The sequence below is a fragment of the Zingiber officinale genome, chromosome 11B (genome assembly GCF_018446385.1).
Source record: "Zingiber officinale cultivar Zhangliang chromosome 11B, Zo_v1.1, whole genome shotgun sequence".
Lineage (NCBI taxonomy): Eukaryota > Viridiplantae > Streptophyta > Magnoliopsida > Zingiberales > Zingiberaceae > Zingiber > Zingiber officinale.
The window spans coordinates 75,192,071-75,212,033 of NC_056007.1; the positions used below are offsets into that span (position 1 = coordinate 75,192,071).

Sequence of the window (19,963 nt, forward strand, 5' to 3'; positions counted from 1 at the left end):
CTTCTTGGGAGGCACCCCAAGGGTTTCTTTAGTTAGTTTCAATTCAAGTTTTCTTTTCATCAGTTAATGTTTTTATTTCATTGTTGTTGTTTGTTTTCAAGTTGTATTTTGCTTCCATGAGCTAGCCATGATTACTTCATGGACATGGAAGCATGGGAGAAGTCAGAAAATGGAGAAAATCATCTAAGTTAAGCTAAACAGAGCTCGGACGTGTATCAGACACGACCGTGTTAAGTCTACATAAGAGGAGGAGTACACAACCGTGTACCATACACGAGCCGTTTGAACTTACCCAAGGAGGAGTCATGCTCGGTCGTGTACCAGACACGGTCGTGTGAAGGTTCTAGTGAAGAAAGCTGCACTGCCAGTGTCTCATACACGACCGTGTAAGAATTCTTGTGAAGAAGAAGGATTTGGCTGTGTCTCAGACACGGCCATGTGAGGCTAAATCAAGAAGGAAAAGAACTCGGTCGTGCATCACACACGACTATGCAAAAGAAGCCAAGAGGAAGCCTACATTTCCCGTGTCATTTGGCACGACCGTGTGGATATACCCGAGAAGGAAGCACCTTGGGTCGTGTAGACCTACACGGTCGTGCGGAGCAACCCTACCTTGGTCGTGTCTATAAGACACGACCGTGCCCAGGCCGTGTCGGCTACACACCCCCCTCTCTCAACTCCTTCTAATCTTTAACCTATCTTCTTCAAGCTCTCAGATCTAGCTGTCTACCTTATTTTTCTCTACAAACTATTTCAGATCTAGATCTAAATAGCAATTTTCTTCTCTTATCTTCAAGATCTAATTACCTCCATTCCTAAGATCTCATTTCTCGAGATCTATTCTCTTGAGATCTTACTTCTCAAATCACAAAGCCTTTCCTTGCTTTGAACTTCACATCATGTCTAATCTTTTGAAGAAACTTCGTAAAGGAAGCGGTAGATCGAGCGGAGGAAGGGAGCCAACAAAGGAAAAAGTAAAGGAAAAGGTCACAAAGGGCAAGGGAAAGAGGATTTCACGCGACGAAGGTAACGACAATGAATACAATATTATTTTTAGAAATGAAGATCATAAATCTAGATTTGATATTCTTGTCAATAGAAAGATTGTATGTACATGTTATATGGACCCAATTGTTTTGAATATTCTAAGAATTAGAGATGATGTAGATTTGATGATTGTGTCTCTTGATTGGAATAATATCACGTACACATATCTACCTACATATCCTTATAAGGCTAAGTGACTTTATACTCGGGCGGGGTTTGTCTGGCCGAGCATATATGAGCACGTGGCTGCTCACTCGGCCTGCGATCGACCGGTAATATATGATGACGATCATACATAAGGCTAGATGCCTTTATGCTCGGGTGGGCTATGCCCAACCGAGCTTATATGAGCATGTGAATGCTCGCTCGGTCTGCGATCGGCCGGTAATATGCTAGCAATCATACATAAAGCTAGATGCCTTTATGCTCGGGTGGACTTTACCCGGTCAAGCATATATGAGCACGCTAGCACTCGCTCGACCTGCGGTCTATCAGTAACATGCTAACAATCATATATAAGGCTAGATATCTTTATGCTCGGGCGAGCTTTACCCGACCGAGCATATATGAGCACGCTAGCACTCGCTTGACCTGCGGTCGGCCGGTAACATGCTAACAATCATACATAAGGCTAGATGCCTTTATGCTCGGGCGAGCTTTGTCCGACCGAGTATATGTGAGCATGTGGGTACTTGTTCGGCCTGCGATCGGCCGGTAATATGCTGACAATCATTCGTAAGGCTAAATCCCTTTATGTTTAAGCGGGCTTTGCCTGGCTGATCATATATATGCATATGAAGGCTCGCTCAGCCTGCGATCGGCCGATAATATGTTGTCAATCATACATAAGGATAGATGTCTTTATGTTCAGACGGACTTTGCCCGGCCGAGCAAATGTGAGCACGTGGGTACTCGCTCGGCCTGCGGTCGGCCGGTAATATGATGACAATCATTCATAAGGCTAAATGCCTTTATGTTCAGGCGAACTTTGCCCGACTGAGCATATATAAGCATGTGAATGCTTGCTCAGCCTGCGATCGGTCGGCAATATGCTGTCAATCATATATAAGGCTAGATGCCTTTATGCTTGGGCAGACTTTGCCCGGTTGAGCATATGATTCACCCTCATTTGGCTTGCTATTATGGCAGATGCATACAAGCGTTGGAGCCTAACAGTTAATGGAAAATAATACATGACTTTCAAGGGAATATTTTTTCTTCTTTTTCTTAGGTGTGCGACTACTTTGCTTATAATGAGGGTGATTATATATTCTGCATTCTATCAGTTCGCTATCTTCATTCTAAAAGATCATACAGTTATTTATATAACAATGAATCTTCTCTACTGGCAAATTTAAATATTTAATCAATTTCTTTGTATTATAGAAGTTATCAGTCATGCATTTATTAACAAGGAATAACTCTAACATCAATTGACACATGTCATTGTAACATCATTCAGAGAAATAATATTTTGCCTTCATGTTTAGTAATTTTGTAGTAGCTAATAGTTGAGAATGACCAGAAGAAATGTCTTCCCACAACTCTCTTTCACTAGCCTTTGACATGTTTTACATTTTCTAAACTTCGGGCGTAGGTGCTTTCTCTATATTCGATTGATCATATGCATTCATTGTATCGTAAACCATTGATTATATTGTATTCACAGACCTTGATGATTCCTCTAGAGCCATCGAGCAGGATGATGAAGTAACAAAAGTCTAATTTGGTCAAATACATACGACTCTCCATGACAATAACAGTTGTAATTATAGGATCATAAAGCGCTAGAGGGAGAGGGGGGGTGATTAGCACGAGTCTTTTCACGTTTTCAAAAACCACGAGAATGCACGGTGAAAAAAAGAAAGAAAGAATCAAACATTAACACAAGTTCATTTTACTTGGTTCGGAGCGTTCGACGATTCCTACTCCAAAGCTCACACTCATTTAGTACTTTCGTTGGGAAATCACTATAAGCTCGAATAAGTTTACAAAATTTAAGTACAAGAACAATTAACTAATGATACCGACAACAAGAAGAATAATTGCTTGAGCATGTTGGTTGTCAGAGCAGCCTTTCGATGTCATAAGAGTCTCCTCGGAGCAGCATGTGAGTATAAAAATCAGAACGAATGATCTATTAAAGCTTATGGTCGAAGTCCTTTTTATAGGCCCTTTCCGGGCACCCAGACCACCACTGAATGCCTCTAATGAGGTCTAGGACTTCATTGACTTATCCACCTCCGGACACTCAGATCACCCGACACTTGGAGTGCTGATGTAGCTGCACCTCAATGAATCTCTATCTCTGAAAATTTATCCATCTCCGGTCACTTGTACCGGTCTAGGCGCCTTGCCCCTGACGTGTGCTGGCTTATTAGAGTTTGCAATCTTAGCTAGTCGCTTACGTGGTTCGGTTGCTTACTGGGTGCCTGGACCAACTCCGGGCACCTAGATTGTGTTCGAGCGCCTGGATCCCTTTTTCTAGTTTTTTGATTTACTACATCACAAGATTAGTACAACAAGCAATAACATGGAAAGAAAAGTAGTAATATATTTGACAGTCTCTGGATTGTTCGATCCTGACTTTGAGTTTCGCTGAAACTCTAGGTTGGACCGATACTTACTGTTCCCTTAGTTAGGAATGCATCTTCACTGAATCTCTCCTCTAGTTGCTTACCTTTACTTACCATTTGTAGACTTAGTTGACCTTGATCTCTTGACCCACTAAGTCATCCCACTAGATGCCCTATATGGACTTCAGCCAATCGTCTGGTCCTCCCTGACCCGACTGGGTTTCCTGCCAACTGTCTGGTCCTCTCTAACTCAATTAGACTTCTTGCTAATCGTCTAGTCCTTCCCTAACTCGACTAGACTTCAACCTGGTGTCTGATCCCTATTAAGTCTTTTAGTCCTGCACACTTGATAAGTGGATTAGAACACAATATCTAACTTTAAACCATTTGTTATTTATCAAAATCTGAGTTTGACTGTTGGTGTTAACTATACCAATAGTAATAATTTAGAATAAACTCATACATACATATACGTGTTTTTACTGTATCCTTATCACAAACAGTTATATTTCTACATTTGCGCTGATTACATAGACACTTCAACTCGACACCATTCAAGCATTCTGTATGAGACTTAAAGAAGTTCATAAACTTTTCAACCCAGTAAAAAATTCTTGACTAATAAATCCATTATATAACCTATTGTACATCCAAACTTTATTCATATATATTGTATCCTAATAGGAATAAAATTTCCAACATGGTTAACCATGTTAAACTAAACATGATTATATTTAAATCATTTATGTCTCATAAAACTATATATGTTTTTCTAAGGTAAATGTCAAAAATCTTAGTATTTTGCAAGAGTTTCTCTTATGATTAGATTAGAAGAACGTGCTCCTTTTTAGGTCTCATGAAATTAACTACAATTGAAGAGGAATTGTTGTATCTCTAACTTAGTCTAATTATCAAGTATCACAATTAACATATATAATAATGAAAAACTATAATTGAGTAATCAAAATAACATATATATATATATATATATATATATATATATATATATATGAGAACTTAGCGCAACAATATTGTTCTAAAAATCTAAACATACATGGAATATACATATAATATCAGCAAACTAATATAGCGAGCTTGCAAGCACGACAACCTCAAGAGCAAATCTAACCTCCTGAGTACAATGCGAGGCCGGATTCAGCCTCACAAGAATACATGAACTTAGAGCACCAAAGTTTTACCTTGTGACAAAGAGTAGATAGACGACACTTGAAGGAGTGCTCGTGAATGGCGGAGATCTAGGGCATAGTGATGTTGGAGAGGAGTTGGATTTCGGAGAGGAGAAAGAGCTTAAGCACACTAACTTGTGGATGCCAGAGAAAGTGCTGAGGCCGGAGTGGGTCGCTGAGCCGACAAGACACGAGGCTGAGGCCACTGTAACACCAGAGAGGACGTGCTAGAGAGGACAGGTCGAAGAGGAAAGTCGCTGGAGATGCCGCGGACAGTCATCAGACAAGATCATCAGAGGATGAGAGAGGGGAGAGGAGATCGGTCACGTGAATACGATATTAGGGCCGAAAATCCTATATTTTCTCAATTGTAGTGATAGAATATTTACTCCGTCGTTATTAGCAATGACTAATAGTTAATCTATCGCTATTAGCGACAGAATTTTTAATTCCGTCGCCAATGATTAATTGATTTTTAAAATTTTATTATATAATTAACAATGAATTAAATATTCCGTTGCTAATAGCTATAATAATAAGTTGTCTAACGACGGATACAATAATCTATCGTTATTTATATCACTAGAACATGATTTTTTTATAGTGTGTGCTAGCGTCTGACCGAAAGAGTTTGTCTGACAAGCCCAGGAGAATGTTCCCCTCAATAAACCGGGGCAGGCTGACTGATCTGACCAACCCGAGTGAGTAATTTTCTTTTACAAAATCGGTTGAATTGTTCAAAGGAAAACCCCTTTTAGTTGACCACGTAGCCAAGAGTCTTAGTTGAAACCGTAAACGATTCCTCTACTCTGAAAAATAGAATATAAAATGGAAGGCGATCAATTATGTGCGTGCCCACGGCTCACGACGAAAGCATACATGTGCGTGAAATTTAAGCAGATAATAGCAAACAATGCTGGCCACGAAAGTCGCATCGATGTTCACCTACAAAACATGGAAGAGTTCACCCAAAAAACGAAAGTAGCGTCGATTTGGAATCAGTGATGTTTGCTAACCAACCATTCATAAACAACAGAAACAAATTATTTACGCCGGTACTCTGCTTTCCTTTTTACTCTAATTTGAGCTTGTCAACGACGGCCGGTAGTTTTTCTCAAAAACATAATAAACTAAGTAATATGGATGACCAGTTAAGTTCCATAAAATTTTTTTATTGAGCTGGTTAGGAGACAAATATTCTGTTAATTACATTTTTTGTATCATTTTTATCGATATAGTGGAGTCAGTTGACTTGACTCTGGAGTCCCGTAAAACAAGTCGATTCCGAGGAGGCGTCGACCTCCGCGACTGCTTCGCTGGAAGCTTCGCGCTCCAGCGGCAGCGGATGGGTCCGTGGGTGGACCCGTAACGCGCCGGTAGTGGCATTTCCGTGATTCTAATGTCCCGTCTCCGGGTTCATTATTTTAAAACGCACAAAAATAGTGCTATGCGTTTCATTAAAGTCTCTCTCCTGCTCAAACCCCACTTGCTCACAGGAAGGAACTCTCGCCTCCCGCGTCCATCTATCTGCCGCTGGTGTCCTCTGTCGTCTCGATCTCGACCTTTCGATCCGCTTCGCGTTTGGACGTGCCTTTACGGTTATCTTCCCCGGTTTGACCTTGTTCGATGCGTGATTTGAGGTCCTTCGGCGTCTCCGACCCCGGTTCGGCGCGGGGAGGGGCGTTTCGGGATCTCCCAGGCATGGGAGCCTACGATTCGGACCCGAGGAGGTATCTATATGGTGGAAGGGGCGATACTCCGCCGCCGTGTATCCCTGCTCTGGAGGGCGGCGGCAGAGCCAGGAACCTGGTGGATGGGTTTTCTGGGTTGGTCTTGGGCGACGGTCAGAATGAGGCTGTGCATCAAATCAAAAAGGCGGTGGAGGACGCAGAGAGCACCATCAAGCAGCAGGTCAGCTGCTAGCTTTCTGATTTCACTGGAATCACGATTTTTATTTAGGCTTAGCTTAAGAGGAAGTGAGTAATTAGTTTTCCCATGTTTTAACGTTGGCCGGAAACCTTTATCCATGGACCAGCTATGACGGACAATTTGCCATGGTCGGAGTTAAGAGGAAGTGACTACCGTAGATATTTGTGATTGCTTAATTCTTTAATCTGATCACGTAACTTGATGCTATACCATTTTGTTATTCTTCAGGTGGCTGGGTGTGATTGTTTTAGATCCTCCAATTCATCATTTCATCGTGTACACAAAGCTTATTTATCTAGGCACCATGCATATCTGGAAAATCATGTGAGGATAGGTTTAATCCTATGTAGAACGAACTACTGATACATGGAAATTTTTAGACTGCGATTGATACAAGGTGTTATGAGAAGGCCCAAAAATGATCTGGAAGTCAAAGTCGAGGTGAGGAGGCAGTCAAAGTCAATGTGAGGTGGCAGCAAGTGCGCCACCCTCATCAGGGCTTAGTCCCTCACTCGACGCTAAGACTTTCGGTATAAAGACGACCGACTTAAAGGCTGGTCGTGCTTGAAGGATCCAGTGCTTCACTTGTGAACAATTGATCGGCATAAAAGCAGGTCGAAATCATGACCCGCACCGCATAACTCTATTATATACCCGACTTTTGGCCAGCCGGGCGTAGCCAAACATAGTATTCTCTCTCAATATATGGATGAACGTCTCCATATTTGAGCGGTCTCAATAGACCTTTCTCTCCATTCTGCGCCAGGACATACAGACTAAACCCGAACGGCCCTGAAGTCAGTTGAGCGTATGGGTTTCAGTTCTCCACTTTTTTAATATTACTTTCAGCTTCTAGATGTCGTCCTACAGTGTAGTACAACCTTCAGTATAAATCATACTGTCACAAGGTCAGTCGTATCCAACAGTTAGTCTCCCATCATACGGTCGATCAGTCCTAGAGCTGATCGGACCCGTGAGACTTAGCTCGTCATTACTTATCTGCTCTCCAAAATGAGCCTACGAGCATATTACCAGCCAGACTTATGGCCGGTGGGACTTATGGGGTTTAACTCCCTCTTCAAAGGGAAAAATACATAAGGTTATGGCCATTACAAAGCCGATTGGACATAAAGACGGCCGCAATATCTTTTTCGTCCAAGTATCCATCCGGGTTATATTCCGGGAGACAACATTGTAAGGAATCTACCAGATTGTCAGAATAATAGCTATCCATAACAGAATATCCTTCAATTACAACATATGCATTCAATGGAACCTTCTCACGAGGATGATTATATAATTTCTATCATTATTGCAGAGGTTATACAAGACCGTTCATATACATATAACAGAGGATTCCTCGGAGGATAACTGTGCAAATGCCAAACTGTACACCTTTCATTGTTCGACATCTTCTGACATCGAATATTCCTTGTCACCTCATCATTGCGAGGTTATCAGAGGTGATATCAAAGAGGGGGTCTCTCCGCTAGAGGTACGTTGTTTACACGGTTTACTTACGAGAGCACCAACTTTCTCTCTATTACGCTCACTCAATTTGAGCATAGTCCTCCACATTTCCCCCGGTCATCTACTGATTTGAGTGTCGGAGGGTCTATGCCAGGACCCCTTTCCTGATTTTTTCCCTAACGTTTTGTTGGCTCGTTTGAGTGTGCGCAGAGAGGAGGAAGATACTCAGAGCTCTTTTCCTACTCCAGCTCAGCATCTTTTTCTCCAGTTCAAAGTCTTCTGTCGGTCCATCACATCGCCACCTGCCCAATCGCCTTCTCTTCCGATTTTAGACAGGATCAGCGACGATACATTTGCTTCCTTTTTTCGATTTTAGACATGATCAAATTTGACACCATCCTGAATCTGGAACGTAGAGATGGAAAAAGCTGGACGATTTCCCACTCACCTTGTCTCAAGAAGATTTCGAACTGCTGGTGACTGCTCGAGCATAAAAAATAATGCAACAGCAACAAGCAGTTGCCGCATGATCCGGCCGCGTCCTGAACGAGTCCTCATACTGAAAGGGGGACCCGAATAGAAGGCCCGACTAGGTTTCAGCCGGTTCCTCCACCAACGGCTGGGTTCGCACAACCTCCTATCCAACTAGCCAACCTGCCACCTGTGCCACTATCCCTGATAGCACATCACTGGACACTATTCCACACTCCTTTTAAGGAGATGGGCCGAGAAGAAAGAACCCAAATATCGTCTTATGGAGACGTACCCATGCGGGGGTGTGCGCAAGGGGAAAGCCCTGAGAGTCAACGGCTCTCCCGAGTGGGTAAGCATGTCGTTCTCCCAGGAAATATTGAGATACAAGCTACCAAAACATTATTGACCCTGACGATAGGGGAATATGAAGGATCAATTGATCTATAAGACCACCTCCTTAAGTTCAAGAACGCCGTCCTTAATCAGTACTCGGGTGGCGTGAAGTGTCGAGTGCTCCTCACCACGCTCTTTGACTCGGCACAGAGGTGGTTCAAAAGTTTGTCGACTGAATCCATCTGTTGTTTTAAGGATTTCCACAAGGCTTTCCTCCACCATTTTGCTCGCAGCCACCATTACCACAAAACCACCCTAAGCCTCTTTTCGCTCAAGTAGGGGTCCAAGGAGACACTCAGGCCTACAAGAAGTTCAACCAGGTGACTATGGATGTTCCCTCGGCCACCCCTGGGATTTTAATAAGCGCTTTTTCTTAAGGGCTTGCGGATAACGAGTTTTTTCGCTCCTTGATTAAGAAGCCCCTAAGGGACTTCGATCAGTTACTTGGCCGGGCGACCAAGTATATTGATGTAGAGGAAGTCCAATCCGTTCGGAAGGAGGTCACTGCATCCACTCCATCACCTGCAGCTGAGTGCCAAGCTCCTCCGCCTCTCCCTCATAAAGGGCCCCGAGCGGGTCCTTAGCCTCGTCACCAAGAGTCGTGGCCTCAAGCTATACGACACATGGAGGCCGAGCGGAGAAGATTCCTTGAGCCTCCTAGATAGGCTCCTCCAAAATTCTGTACATATCATCAATCCGGGATGCATAACACTAAAATTATTATCATTACAATCGGGATGCACATCAGGCGACCAACTAAGAGTTCTGCCATCGGTCGCCGTCTCCCAATCGTCATCGCTATTGGAGGCTGGACGGACCACCCTAAAGAGAATACCAAGGTGCCGAGTGACATCAAAGAACGCCCCAGCGATTAGTACCGACCCAGGCCCTCGTCCGAACGCAATAGGATAATCCCCTGACACGGCGGGAGGAAAATCGTAATAATGCTGCTTGAGGGATATTGGCGGGATATTGGCATGATCGCTGGAAGCCCAATTGACGGAGACTACAATCGGACGAGGAAGGTCGACGCTCGCCGAGTGGAGATTCACACAGTCGGCTATAGTCATGAGAAGACACAAGGGCCTGAGATTAGTTTCGGGCCAAGGATTTGGAAGGGGTCGAAGTACCCCACGATGATGCTTTGATTATTAAGGCTACTATAGCCAACTATAACATACATCGTACCTTTGTTGACAACTCTGTCAACATCATCTTCAAGAAGGCATATGAGCAGCTATAGATAGAGTTGAGCGAGCTTTAGCCTATGGTGACTCTTCTATATGGGTTCACAAGCAATGAAGTATAGCTGCTCGGCCAGATTAAGCTGGTCATATCTTTAGGGGAGGAGCCCTTTATGAGGACGCGTCGATCGAATTTCATTGTGGTGGACGTATCCTCAGCCTACAATGTCATTTTGGGTCGGCCGACCCTAAATGAATTCAGGGTTGTTGTTTCAACTTTCTGCGAGAAAATAAAATTCCTCGTAGACGACCAGGTGGGGGAAGTAAGAGGAAACCAACTAGCAGCACGTAGGTGTTACGTTGAGATTGTCCGGAGTGAAGCTAGCGCCACTCGGAAAAGCTTGGAAGTCAATACTATTCAGGAGGCACCCTCGACTTTAATCTATGAAGAGAAGGAAGAAGTGCAAATTCGGGCCGGCCGACCAGAGGCTACCACACAAATAGCAGCCGACCTATCCCCGGATCTTAAAACAGAGCTAATTGTGTGTTTAACACGCAATCATGATGTATTCATCTGGACGCCCACAAAAATAATGGGTGTGTCACCAACTGTTATGGAGCATGCGCTCCACGTTCACCCGGATGTCTGGCTAGTCAAACAGAGAAAGCGAGACTTCGAGGCGACCAGAATAAAATCATCCGGGCAGAGGTGGACAAATTACTGGAGGCCGGCTATATCCGGGAAATCCAATTCCCGAGCTGGCTAGCAAATATTGTCCTAAATGGCGGGTTTGAATCGATTTCATAGATCTCAAAAGGGCATGCCCCAAAGATTATTATCCTTTGCCGCGGATCAATCAAGTGGTGGACTCGACCTCTCAGCTGCGAACTAATATGCATGCTGGATGCGTACCAAAATATCACGAAGTCCCGCTCGCCAAAGAGGATCAAGAAAATATTAGCTTCATAATTGCTGAGAGAACTTACTATTACAATGTTATGCGTTTCGGGCTAAAGAATGCAGGATCAACTTACCAGCGACTTATGAATAAAGTGTTCTGGAAGTAGATTGGATGAAATATGGAGGTTTATGTGGATGAAATTCTCATCAAATCTCTCCAAGTGGTCGATCTATGCGTTGATATAGGGGAAACCTGCTAGACTTTAAGGGAGTATGGACTTAAGCTCAATCCCAGTAAATGTATATTCAGAGCAAAGAGCGGGCATTTCCTGGGCTATATAGTGACCGAGCGGGGAATCGAAACTAATTCAAGCAAAGTGCGGACGCTACAAGATATGACTCCCTCACACAATCTCAAGGAAGCACAACGACTGACCGGGTGTATTACGACGTTATCTTGCTTTATATCAAGATAAGCCGACCGAAGCCTGCCTTTCTTCAAAATACTCTGCCGGGTTACAAAATTCTAATGGGATGCTGACTGCGACAAGGCATTCTAAGAGTTAAAAAATTATTTGTTCGCCCTGCCCATACTTGCTAAACCAATAGCGGGCTAGCCTTTGTGGGTGTATTTGTCTGCTAATGAAATGTCGTCGGGTCAGTGTTAGTATGACAAGAGGGAAAGAAACAACAATCTGTATATTTTCTAAGTCATTTATTGAAGAATGCTAAATGCTGCTACACCATGCTTGAAAAGTTGGCATACAGGCTGGTCTTGGCCGCTTGGAGACTACGTCCTTATTTTTTGTCATCCAATCATCATACTAACTAATATCACTCTGGGCCGAGTGCTTATCAATCCAGAGACTTCAGGGAGGTTGATCAAATGAACTATGGAGCTTAGTAAGTATAATATACAGTATCAGCCCCGAGCGACCATCAAGGCTCAAGCCCTAGTTGATTTTATAACGGAGATCCAAAGCTCAGAGCTAGAAGAAACCTGGAAGATATATGTAGACGGATCATCCACCCGACAAGGTAGTAAAGTGGGAATTCTTATGATCTCGCTCGGTGAGGACAAAATGCAATTGTCTATCTAGCTAAATTACTGGTCTACCAATAACGAAACAGAATATGAAGCATTGATAGCTCGCATGCAGGCTGCAAGACATGTGAGAGCTGCCCGGGTCTTAATTTTTTCATATTCCAAGTTAGCTATTCAACAACTATCGGATAATTTTGAGATCAATAATGAGCGGCTCAAACTATATGCAGAGACATTTAACAAGTTGGAAGACAAATTTTAGGAGGTAATTATATAGAAAATTCCCCGGTCGAAAAATCAAAAAGCAGATGATTTAGCTAAATTAGCCTCCTCTATAGCTCCGTGGAATTCAAACAAACACTCTTGGTAGCTCACATCGAGAGACAAGCCGACCTAGAATTATAAACTGATTGGAGGACACCATTAATTTCATTCCTCCAGTAGGGTGTCTTACCCTCCGACTGGGAACAAGCGCACGTGATCAAGAAAAGAGCTGGATAGTTCACCTTGATTGGGAATAATCTATACAAAAGGGCTTTTTCCCGTGCTTTACTTAAATGTATTCGACTAGACGACGTGCAATATATTTTGCAAGACATACATCAAGGTTTCTGTGGAAGTCATTCAGGCGCGCGATCACTCGCTCAGAAAGTCGTGTTGGATGGGTATTTTTAGCCCACTCTGCAAGCAGACTCCGCCTGATTGGTATCAACTTGCTTACTCTGTCATAAACATCAAAACATCCCTCACCACCTACAGAGTTATTGAAGACCTCGATTGTCTCTTGCCCATTCAATTAATGGGGGATGAACATTGTTGGACCCTTTCCTATGGCCCCGCTCAGAGCAAATTCTTACCGGTAGTTGTGACTATTTCTCTAAGTGGGTGGAGGCTGAGCCATTGGCCAAAATAACAGAGCGGATGGTTATAAAGTTCTTTTGGCAAAACATTGTTTGCCGGTTCGGAATTCCAGTCAAGTTCTTCTTCGACAATGAAAGGCAATTCTAGCCTTCTAGGGGCAAAGAATTCAAGAATGATGTTCAGGTTATGGTATCACACAGACCTTCACATTTGTAGCATATCCGCAAAGCAACGATTAAGTTGAAGTCACCAATAGGGAGATCATTAGAGGACTTAAAACTAAGCTTGATTATGTTGGAGGAAGCTGGGTGGATGAGTGACCTAGCGTGCTGTGGGCTTATCGTACCACCCCACGAGAAGCGACAGGTATAATTCCTTTTCACCTTGTTTATGGTAGTGAAGTAGTTGTCCCGGTAGAAGTGGGAGTTGAGTCCGATCGCTATATGACGAAGATAATGACGGCTGACACCTTATGAAGCTCAATCTAATAGAGAAGATTAGAGACAAGGCAACAGCCTGGCTAATGGCATATTGTCAAAGGATGAAGCAAAACTATAATAGAAGAGTTATTCCGAGATTCTTTCAGGTGGGAGACCTGGTCTGGAAGCAAATCAAGTCGGTTGGGGAAGCCCACAAATTAGAGCCACAATGGGGCGGACAATACAAGGTGGTACAAAAGCTCGCCTTGGGCTTCTATTATCTCCAGGATACATATGGAAAGAACTTAAGAGTGGCTGTGGAGCACAAATCATCTGCAACCTGTAGGGCTTGAGAGTACGCTTGCAATGCATTAATATATCATGTTGAATATTTGCACTTAATGAAAATGCAGGTGATTTTATCTCAAAAAGCCCCATGTCCTAGGCTCTTGAGCATCCAGCCAGGTTATAAGTGAGCATGCTCTCGTGCCATGCCCCATACTCACGAGCATCTGGCCGGATTATAAGCGAGCATGCTCTCGTGCCATGTCCCAGACTCTTGAGGCATCTGGCCAAGTTATAAGCAAGTATACTCTCGCACTCCCAGACTCCTGAGCATTCGGTCGAGTTATAAGTGAACATGCTCTCGCACCATGTCCTAGACTCTCGAGCATCCGGTCGTGTTATAAGCGAGCATGCTCTCACGTTATGTCCCAGATTCCCCAGCTATCCGGCCGGGTTATAAGCGAGCATGCTCTCGCGCCATGTCCCAAACTCCGAGCATCCAATCGGGTTATAAGCGAGCATGCTCTCGCGCCATGTCCCAAACTCCGAGCATCCGATCGGGTTATAAGCGAGCATGCTCTCGCGCCATGTCCCAGACTCTCGAGCATCCGACCGAGTTATAAGTGAGCATGTTCTTGCGTCATGTCCCATACTCCCGAGCCGTTTGGCCGGGTTATAAGCGATCATACTCTCACGCCATGTCCCAGACTCCTATGGAGCCGGCCGGGTTATAAGCGAGCATGCTCTCGTGGCATGTCCCAGACTCCAGTGCAGTCGGCTGGGTTATAAGCGATCATGCTCTCGCACCTGTATATTCCAAACTCCTGAGTTGTTTGACTGGATTATAAGCGAGTTCGCTCTTGCGTATATCTTATTTATATTCCATTCGACTTAACTGTGTATATCTTATTCCTACTCCATCCGACTTAACTTCCTGCTCACGTCAGTTGGATCGTTTGTAAAGTGGAGAAATTGTTTTGTTCAGCTTAATTACATCAATTGATTAAATTATGAGTAGGCTGGTTCACGAGTCTAAAGACTGAACTCCTGCTACATTCAGTGTAATTATTCCTCCCTGTCTTATTACATCTGACTTGATTATTCCGCTCGGTGTAATTATTTCGCTCGGTCTTATTATTACTTCCAGTCTGATTATTCCGCTCGGTGTAATTATTCCGCCCAGTCTTATTATTACTTTCGCCCTGATTATTTCGTTTGGTGTAATTATTCCGCCCGATCGTATTATTACTTCCGGCTTGATTATTCCACTCGGTGTAATTATTCCGCGGTCTTATTATTACTTCTGGCCTGATTATTCCACTCAGTGTAATTATCTCACCCATTTTATTATTCAGCCCGACCTCACTATGCATACGAGTCCTTGTGCTCCAAATCTCCGGATCTCCGAGTTATTGGACCTTTCTTACGGGGAAGCATTCTTGCGGATTTCATCTTACTAAGAAGGTATCAACAAATTATGAAAATGCACCAAACAGGTATGATTTTAAAAAAGGTCACTATATATTTTTTCATTTAAAATTCCATTCCCTCCCATTAATCACAAGACATCAAGATAAGCATGTTATACATTTAATCAAGTTTACTCAAGAGTCTTTGGGAAGCTCTTTTAAAAGTCGTTGGTGATCGACAAAGCATTTTGATGGTTCTGTTGACAGGTAGCCACCCTCACGAAGTTGTTGGACCACCCCTTCAGCTCCAAGGGTGAGCATCCTTATAGTGCATGCAATAAATTTTTGGCCGAATTCGTGAAATTCGAGATAGGTTTACTGTCTAATCTCAAAATGATTGTCCTCTCCAGCTTTGTAGGCTGCCAGTTTGGACTTAGCGTACTCTAATTCAGCCTACATTGTTGCTCCAGGATCGACATATCCTTTGTTGATAATTCCTTGGTTCGCTCAGCTAATCTTGAGATATGAGAAATCTTCAGTTCTTCAGGGTGGTTTTTTGTGTCAGGTCTTCTAGTACTTTGGCTTTTATTGAAGTTTCTGCTCGGAGTCGGGATTCACTAGTACTTAGCAGAATTTTCAATTTCCTTCTATTCGCCTGTTGAGAAGCCATCAGTTGTTGGGACTCTCTCATAGTTTGCTCTATATCCAAGAGTAGCCCGACTTGGACGTTCACTTCTTTTTATAGATTGACCAACTTAGTGTTTGGATTGGACATGGAGAGCTCTAGTTCCTCTACACGTTCTCTTAGGATCTTGTTATCCCACTCCAAATCCACTACTAGGTGGCTCAAGTTTAGCCCTGCAGTGTAAAATTGAAAGAGAAAGAATAACATTGAGAAATTTTACCTGTTTAGGGGGGTAAACTTGAAAACTTACTATGATGGCGTTTTGAGCATATTCGTTCGCGTGCTCGGTCATCTTTTCACATTTGTCCAGACATCAATTAGTGAGCCTTTTAAAGTCAAGGTGAGGCGGCAGTCAAAGTCAAGGTGAGGTGGCAATCAGCGTGTCACCCTCATTAGGGCTTAGCCCCTTACTCGACGCTAAGGCCTTCGATATAAGGACGACCGACTTAAAGGTCGGTCATGCTTGAAGGATCCAGTGCTCCACTTGTGAACAACCGGCCGACGTAAAGTCTGGTCGAAATCATGACCCACACCACTGAACTCTATTATATACTCGGCCGACCCAAAGGTCGGCCTGGCGTAGCTAAGCATAGTGTTCGCTCTCAATATATGGCTGAATGTCTCCATATCTGGGCGGTCTTAATAGACCTTTCTCTCCATTCAGTGCTAGAACATACAAACTAAATCCGAACGACCCTAAAGTCGATTGAGCATATGAGGTTCAGTTTTCTACTTCTTCAATATTACTTTCAACTTCCAGATATCGTCCTACCGTGCAATATAACCTTTAGTATAAATCAGACCGTCACAATGTCAGTCGTACCTACGACTCCGAGCACCTTGATATCCAACATTCAGTTTCCCATCATACGGTTGGTTGGTCCTAGCACTGACCGAATCTGCGAGAGCTGGCTCCTTGTTATTTATCAGATCTCCAAAATGAGCTTACGAGTATATTGTCGACCAAACTTATGACAGGTCGGACTTATGGAGTTTAACTCCCACTTCAAAGGGAAAAATACATAAGGTTATGCCTATTACAAAGCCGATTAGACATAAAGAGAGCTGGGATATCCCGTTCGTCCAAGTATCCATCCGGGTTATATTCCACGAGACAACATTGTCGGGAAATCCCAACAGATTGTCAGAATTACAGCTATGCATTCAATGGAACCTTTTCACGAGGTGACTATACAATTTCTATACATATAACAGAAGATTCCTAGAAGGCTAACTGTACAAATGCTACACCTTCCATTATCCGACATCTTCTGACACTGAATATTCCTTATCACTCATCATTGCGAGGTTATCAGAGGTGATATAAAAGGGGATCTCTCTACTAGAGGTACGTTGTTTACACGCTTTACTTACAAGAGCACCAGCTTTCTCTCTATTATGCTCACTTAATTTTATTGTAGTCATTCTCCACTTTTTGCTCTACTGACTTAGTGTCGGAGGACCTACACGATGGACCCCTTCCCTGGTTTTCGCCTAATGTTCTGTTAGCTCGTTTGAGTGTGCGCAGAGAGGAGGAAGATACTTGGAGCTCTTTTTCTGCTCCAGCTCAGCATCGTTTTCCTCCCGTTCAAAGTCTTCTGTCGGTCAACCACATCGCTACCTGCCTAGTGCACCATCTCTTCTGGTTTCAGACAGGATCAGCGACAATACATTTGCCACAATTGTGTTTTGGCTGACATCTCTCACCTCTGAAAAACAAAATCTCAGTTGAAGAAATCTCGTGCAGATTACCTTGAATTTGTATGAGGAATTGCTCAAGTCTATTGAAGGAGGCCAAGGACTCACCTTCTTTCTTAACCAATAGGCCTTTTGGTAAATTCTGCTAATGCTTTGCTCTGGCAACGTGTTGGACATGGGACAAAGGACTAAGCCTTTATCTTGTTCTCGGAATCAATCTTAGATCTCCTTCTCAATTCATAATATTAACCATTCTTATGATATAAATATATTGATTATCTATAAGTCATCAATTACTAGCAAAGAGTAAATATTGTTGCATGTAAGGTACTATCTTCTTTTTGCAGCTTTCCTGATCTTCACAATTCTGAGTAAGATCTGAATTGACTGAATCCATTTTTATATCATACTAGCCATTTAACTTATGATTTAAGCTAGTCTCAATCAATTGAAACTGAATTTTAGAAATAAAAAAAAAAGACAGTCCGATGCACGAAGCTCTCGCTATGCGGGGTCCCTGGGAAGGATCTCTTGTACGCAGCCTTACCCTGCTTTTTGCAAGAGGCTGTTTCCAGGATTTGTGACTTTTGGTCACAAAGCAACAACTTTACCGTTGCGCCAAGGCTCTCCTTCCAAAATTGAATTTTAGAAATAACTTACTTAAATTGATGTAAACTTGCTGTTCTTCTACATTACTGGCAGCCACTTCTAAGCGGAAGAGTATTGTGAACCTTTTTATCTGCTAAAAGGATTGCATGCTCTGAGTTCTACTTACCTAACTTTGCTTCATTGAATTTGTCTAGGATTGACAATTGAAATGTTGGGTAGTTTTTACATTTCATCAGTGTAAGATCTTTACTTAGGTTAAGATCAAACAACTTTTGAGAACCTTATTTATGGATGGCTGATAAGGTTCAATTTGATCATTTCAGTAGCTTTGATTTTTTTTATATATGTTTGATTGGAGACATGATGGCGTCTTGGTAAAATTTTGCAAACTTGTGAGTAAATAAATATTCCGCAGCTATTAGCAAATCATTGAACATTCCAACAACTTATGTTAACATGGTTCCCTTTCATTCCAACCCAATTATTCGAACCAGTTGCATTTAAATACTAACATGGTTTCATGTCGTTCCCATCAAAACATTTGTGCAGCCCAAATATCATATTACTATTTAGTCATGTCATTCCAAATGGAGTTCTTTGGTCCAGAATGCTTAAATTCAAGTTAATAATAATAGACTCATCTAAGTCCATAAACACTAATTTCATTAGCCTCTAGTCTTCATTTGGGATTAAATTAGACCATCCTATTCATGTGGCATAATTGTGCATGCTGATCATTTTTTGTGTGTTAGTCTCTCATACACACAAATGGTGGCATTTCAACTCCTAAATAGAGAAACACAAAAATCATTTAGCATGTTCTACTAACCTTGTGGCACCTTTGTAAATTTGTCTATTATTTATTGATTGTTAAGATATTGTTAGCAAAGAGCAATAAAAAACTTCTTTGACTAAGTGGTATTGTATCGTGCAGCTGGAAGCGAACAACCTATTAAAGAATGAGCTCTTGCAAAAAACACAAGAATTGGAAAAATATGTAAGCACTCTAAAGTCTAAATTACTATGCTATCCAAGTTTATCATGCCAATTGTTTCTTGGTTTATAGTTCTTTTGAAGAGTTCAAGCTTTAGTATTTGCTTGCTATGAATCTGGGATCAATTTTAGTGCTTGAGAATTGTGGGTTTGTGATAGTGAATACAGGTGTTGACTTTAATTTGAACCATTAACCATAAATTAGTAAGGTGATTTTTTCTTAAATCATGCCCAATCTCGGTATGCATGAGGGGATTGAAATCTAAAACGTTAATCTAAAAGAGAGTTTATTTATTGTTATCTAAAGACCAAAGCAATTCATCTCTAAGGTTAAGCTACACAGAAATGGCATCTTCCACATTGATGTTGATCTTATTAGCGGCACTGCACTAACTAGGTGAAAGTCTATGGAACTGTCTGAATGGAACAAGTGTGATATGACAATGGCGGACATTTGGTCTCATTTTAACAAAGATAAGCACATTTCCTTGCTACTTTGGTTGCTGTTCATGAACCTCATGCAATCAAGAAACAAACTTCTATTTGTCAAAGGCAACAATCATCATAACAAGGAAATAATTTATGAAATGTCTTTGTTCATAAGAGAAGATGTTGAAAAATTATCATGTTTAGATGCAACCAGAAGGTCCAGAACATCAGTGGTGACAACTACTATCTAAATAGCTGTCCAAATAATTAACCTCATTGTTTTACTGAAGTTTCAGGCTAAACCAAATTGTGTTGCTTATGTTATTATAAAATAGTTGTAGCCATATTATATTAAGATGCAAATAATTA

The 19,963-nt window shown here is 42.3% G+C and overlaps 1 protein-coding gene across 11 annotated transcripts in view; it reads left to right on the forward strand.

Annotated features, from left to right (window-relative positions):
- The first annotated feature begins 6,272 nt into the window (after window positions 1-6,272).
- Window positions 6,273-19,963, forward strand: part of LOC122035366 — a 28,413-nt gene continuing 14,722 nt past the window's right edge. For 4 of the 11 annotated variants that reach the window (XR_006126960.1, XM_042594772.1, XM_042594773.1 and 1 more), the window contains exons 1-2: window positions 6,273-6,721; window positions 19,107-19,169. Coding sequence is in view for 7 of the 11 variants with exons in the window: in XM_042594772.1 (XP_042450706.1) it covers window positions 6,437-6,721; window positions 19,107-19,169 (348 nt within the window). In the remaining 4 variants the exon portion in view is untranslated. Of the gene's footprint in view, window positions 6,722-15,126; window positions 15,236-15,311; window positions 17,214-17,317; window positions 17,699-19,106; window positions 19,170-19,963 lie in introns of those variants that run through there. The other 7 variants (XR_006126959.1, XM_042594771.1, XM_042594777.1 and 4 more) reach the window with 5 other exon arrangements.